Source organism: Chenopodium album, chromosome 16 (genome assembly GCF_948465745.1).
Source record: "Chenopodium album chromosome 16, dcCheAlbu1.1, whole genome shotgun sequence".
Taxonomy (NCBI): domain Eukaryota; kingdom Viridiplantae; phylum Streptophyta; class Magnoliopsida; order Caryophyllales; family Amaranthaceae; genus Chenopodium; species Chenopodium album.
In genome coordinates this window covers 8,376,763-8,382,086 of record NC_137849.1, presented here as the reverse complement: position 1 = coordinate 8,382,086, position 5,324 = coordinate 8,376,763, and the positions used below count along the sequence as shown (strand labels likewise).

General features: G+C 34.8%; 1 protein-coding gene across 1 annotated transcript; it reads left to right on the top strand.

Annotated features, from left to right (window-relative positions):
* The first annotated feature begins 2,864 nt into the window (after nucleotides 1–2,864).
* On the top strand, nucleotides 2,865–4,495 carry LOC145584839 (amino acid transporter AVT1I-like). The gene is made up of 2 exons (XM_081641628.1): nucleotides 2,865–3,620; nucleotides 3,801–4,495. The coding sequence occupies exons 1-2, from the start codon at nucleotides 3,090–3,092 to the stop codon at nucleotides 4,326–4,328; spliced, it is 1,059 nt and encodes a 352-aa protein (XP_081497754.1). The 5' UTR covers nucleotides 2,865–3,089; the 3' UTR covers nucleotides 4,329–4,495.
* The last annotated feature ends 829 nt before the right edge of the window (nucleotides 4,496–5,324 follow it).

Genomic DNA, 5,324 nt, shown 5'->3' with positions numbered 1-5,324 from the left:
GCAAGGAACAAAGATAAAAGACCCGTTAATAATGAGAACGGGTCTCTTATCTATTTAATATGCCAAAGCTGTGGGACCTAATATGATAAAGAGACCCGTTGGGTTTGGCAATAGTTATTTTATCTCTCTCATTTTGTCTTTAATACATGTAAGAGACTCGTTACAATTAATATTAGGTCTCCCATATCAAACAGAACCGTTGGTTAAATAACGGGTCATTAATTAGGGGTCTCTTTTCCAAGTTTTGTAGTAGTGTGGGTTTTTTCTTCTTCTTTTTAAAAAATTATTTAAAAAAATTTAGAGCAATCATTTGTTGACACGTGGCTTTTTTTTTTTTTTTAAAAAAAAAAAATTATTTAAAAAAAAAGAATTACCCTTTAAGCAGGTTACTGGTAATTGGGACTACTCTAGACAAACATATCCAATAGTTAGGATTTATAAGATAATAAACCTTAGTTGGGATTATTAAAAGTAAATTGGTCATAATTGAGATTATTAAAGTATATTTTTCCTTTTTAAAATTTTTTTTACCAATGATATGCTGACACGTGTCAGATATTTTGTTATAACAAGTTAGACAGCCAGCCACAATATAATTTTTTTATTTTTCTTCTCTCTCTTCTCTATCTCCTCTTTCTCTTTCCTCTTTTCTTCTGCTCCACTTAGGCCACCCAAACCCACCCCTTCCCCGACTCTCTTCTCTCTCTCCTATCTCCTCTTTCTCTCTCCTATTTTCTTTTCTCTAGTTAGCGCACCCAAACAAGCTAAATGGAGCAGCGGTGGTAGGGGGTAAGGGAGCTCCTCGTACTCCGTCGCCGAAAAACAAGCTAGAGGTTTTTAAGGCCAAATTCAGCTTTGAAACTCTAGATCTAGAGTTTTCATGGTCGAATTTAGCCTTTTTAGCCACATTTGAAGTGAAATTCGAAGCTAATATTAATTTTGAGGTATATGTTCGATTTAATTTTTTATTTTTTTTTATGGTTGTGGGTTCTGTTTGGTTGGATCTGGGCTTGCTAATATGTTTTATTAAGGTTTGGTTGGATCTGGGCATGGTTGTTGGTGGTACGGAAGTTGGTGGTGGCATGGTATTTGTTCGATTTGGGCGTGGTTACTGGTGGTACGGGAGTTGGTGGTGACATGGTTGCTGGGCGTGGTTGATGGTGGCGTGGGGCAGCGGGTGCAAGAGTTGGTGGTGGTGTGGTGCAGTTTAAGGCTTTGAGGGTGGTTATTGAGAAAGGTTGGTGTTGGTGGTGCTTACGGTGGGTTTTGGGTGTGGGTTAAGGGTTACTAGGTCGGAGGTTACTAGGGGTCACTAGGTCGGTCAGGGGTTACTCAGTCGGGGGTTACTAGGTCGGTTAGGGGTTACTAGGTCGGGGATTACTAGGTCGGTCAGGGGTTACTACGTCAGGGGTTACTAAGGGTTACTAGGTCGGTTAAGGGTTACTAGATCAGGAGCTACTAGGGGTTACTAGGTTGGTCGGAGGTTACTCGGTCAAGGGTTATTAAGTCAGTCAGGGGTTACTTTATCGGAGGGTTACTTGTTTGCTGATGTGGCACCCTGCCGCACTGTGTGGCTGGCCGCACCAGAAACTTGCTCTGTGTGTGTGTCTCTCTATATATATGAAAATAAATATCAAATGTGTATCAATTTGTATTTTTGCAATATTTAATTTTATTATTTTTTTCATCACAAAATTTAGTTTAATTTGCTATAAAAAATCGCACATAAAATAATAAAGTATGATTACAACTTAATTTTTAAGTTGAACTTATTTTTTCTAACATGACCTAAAATAAGTAATAAGGTTCTGAAATGTTGGTCTAAACATAGTCTAACTAGAAACCAATTCCAAAATGACAATATAGTACAAAAACGTAGTCACTATTATCCACGGACCACGGCTCTATATTCCATGTGTTAATCGTTTAAACAAATCACACTACCCAAGTGTCAAAGCTTTATAAATAGTTACATGACACTACTTAAATTTTATTTCAACTTAAAAATTCAGTTTCTCTCTCCCTCTCTCCTAAATTGGTAAGAAAATGACAATGAAGGATGAAAAAGTTATGATTAGCCACCCTCTTTTGGAGAATCATTTGGAGGCCAACGATATATCTTTAACAGAACAAGGCAATTCCTCTTTCTTGAAGACTTTCTTCAACGGCCTTAACGCCCTCCCAGGTTTATCACCTTTGAGTTTACTTTATTTCTTGGCTTTTTTTTTTTTTTTTGAATAATGATATATGTAGCCTTTAAGGCTTTACATAAGTATTAAATATATTTTTTAAAATAGAATTAAGTTAGGAATTTATGACAAGATCACGCACAGATGGGTGTAATTAATGTTAACTTATTCTTAATATTTTCGTTTTTAGCTTCTTATGTATAGGTCTAAGGGTTATGTTTATAATTTTTTTTTTTCTTTTTTATTACACCATTTATAATTTTAGGAGGATTAGTGCACATTTAATACATATTATAAAATTTTGTATTTTGAAAGCATATATCTAGACGAATCTTACAAAATATCTCATGACTATATTCTACTTAACGTACTATGAAATATAAAAAAAAAATATGATCAGTATAGTGTACGAATATTGTAAGATCCAAATATAGGGCATGAAAAAGAACAAAAGATATCTATACTATATATGTGCAATAGTTTATACACTATTAAAGTGTTACTCGTAGCTCATTTAATAAGATTTTTACCTTAGATTCTAGAGATATAAAACTTGAATTGTGTCCAAGTGAGGTGTTTGGGAATACCCCTCAACTTCAAGTGTCTAGCCTGTAAATACTTGATAAAAAAAAAAAAATACAAGAGTTGAATTCTTGTAAAGGTATTGTGCAATAATTTTAAAATAGGATTCATTACCCCCATTAACTTCTTCCCAAAATGGGATGATAGAGGATCCAATCACTTGTAATTGAACTACTTTTCCATCTAATACAAATTCAATTCTCGAATGTCTTTTCTCATAATTCTACTGTAATTACATCAGGGATCGGAATACTATCAGTACCATATGCACTAGCTTCAGGTGGATGGTTGAGCCTGCTGTTACTTTTTATTGTAGCAATGGCTGCATTCTACACAGGCTTACTTATAAAGCGATGCATGGAAGCTGATTCGAGTATAAGAACTTACCCTGACATCGGAGATCGTGCATTCGGAAAGATTGGAAGATTAATTACATCAGTGTTTATGTGCACAGAGTTATACTTGGTTGTAACAGGTTTCCTGATCATGGAAGGTGACAATCTGCATAACCTTTTTCCTGAAATGAAATTCGACGCGTGTGGACTGAATATTGGAGGAAGAGAGAGCTTTGTGTTGATTATTGCTCTTATTATTCTTCCTTCGATTTATTTGGATGATCTGAGTATTCTTTCTTACATATCTGCTACTGGTGTTATCGCATCTGTTGTGATAATCATGTCCATTTTTTCTGTTGGCACGTTTGATGGAATCGGGTTTCACAGCAAAGGGGAACTCCTAAATTGGTCAGGCATTCCTACAACTGTTAGTTTATATGGATTTTGTTATTGCGCTCATCCTGTTTTTCCCAGCTTGTACAACTCGATGCAGAAAAAACATCAGTTTCCAAAGGTATTCTTATGTTCATCTTTTACAACATTGAAAAAGGCTGATAATATCTCAGTTTCTTATTATGTGCAACAAAGGAGTATTATTTGTGAGACATAAAATATTTCTTTGTTGCACATCATAAGAAACAGAGGTAGTATATATAATGAATCTAAATGGTTGTTATTTTTAACTTGTCTGCAGATACTACTTCTCTGTTTCCTTTGCTCAACTATTGGTTACATGTCCATGGCAGTCATCGGCTATCTGATGTATGGTACAAAAGTAAACTCTCAAATAACTCTGAATCTTCCAGTTGAGGCATTGAGCTCTAAAATCGCAATCTACACTACATTGGTGAATCCCATGTCCAAATATGCACTAATGTTAGAACCTGTTGTGAACTATACCGAAAGCTGGTTCCCAAATCATCACAAGAAAAAGTACATTAAGTTTATGTTGAGGACTGGTTTGGTTACTAGTCAAGTAATTGTAGCGTTGGTTGTTCCATTTTTCGGGTTTCTCATGTCTCTTGTAGGAGCATTTTTAAGCATTACCGCGTCAATTATACTTCCTTGCTTGTTTTACTTGAAGATATCAGGCAAATGCATAAGAAGAGGCGAGCGGCTATTAGTGTTAGGCACTGTATTGTTTAGTATATTGATCGCAATATTTGGTACTTACACTTCTTTGGTAGATATTATTCGAGAAAACGTTGTAGGTTATTACTAACTTTATTGATATACGATGTACAATTCAATCCGGTATTGTATATTATCTTTGCCATTATAATACTTAAAAACTTTCCAAAATTGAGAGACTTGTAGTCTTGTTTACAACTAAGGTTTTGTTCTCTTCGGCTTAATTTTAGTTCAATTCAGTTCAGTTCAATTTAATAAATCAGAGCAGACCCTAATGCCAAACTTCAATTCCCTCTTAATATACTTAATTTCTTGTTTTGGATATACAAGTAAGTGACAAATGGAATGAACAATTTCAAGTACTTATTTTATTTTATTTTTTTTTTTTTTTTTGGAGAACAATTTCAAGTACTATTCAGTCAATAAAGGTTCCCGAACCCCATGATAGCTTCATTCTAGAGAAACAAATTAAATTGGATTTGAAGATAAGAGTATATGGATGTAGTCAACAATTATTCCTTAAAATCACAATCTATCCTTATAGAATGCACATGGAAACTAACGAAAGAGTTGGTTGAATTATACACACAAAAATCTACATCAAAAGCAACCACTTTATCAATTATTGTAGATTAAAAAGAACATAATTTGTCCATCCAATTCAAAATTTAAAGTGTTGGCTCACTTTATTAGTTTCTTATCTCAAATTCTAGTGATTTGGAGTTTGAATTTTACCAAGTGAGGGTGCTTGGGGGTAGGAATTCCCTTACTCTCTCCTCTACCCATAAGTTTCTAGCCCACAAATATTGCATCAAAAAAACCATGAGATTTGAGGTTCGGTTAGACTCCTCCCTATCATCAGGCCCGACCCTTACCATGTGCAGCCGCTGGGCCCAATATAAAAGAGACCTATTTTTATTCTTCTTCTCTTAGAGCGTGTAACTGTAATTTTGGAAAAGCTGCGAATTTGCTTCCTTCTCTTGCTCAACATTAATTCCAATCAATTAATATTCTAATCAAATCTTGCATTTTCCCATAAATAAACGCCCTATATTTAGAGCAATTCCAATTGTTGTAGTTAGGGACT

Excerpts from the sequence above, each read along its gene's own strand:
- LOC145584839 (XM_081641628.1), top strand. The coding sequence starts at position 3,090 with ATGGCTGCATTCTACACAGGCTTACTTATAAAGCGATGCATGGAAGCT. Across the intron at positions 3,621-3,800 it reads AAAAACATCAGTTTCCAAAG|ATACTACTTCTCTGTTTCCT; the intron begins GTATTCTTATGT and ends ACTTGTCTGCAG.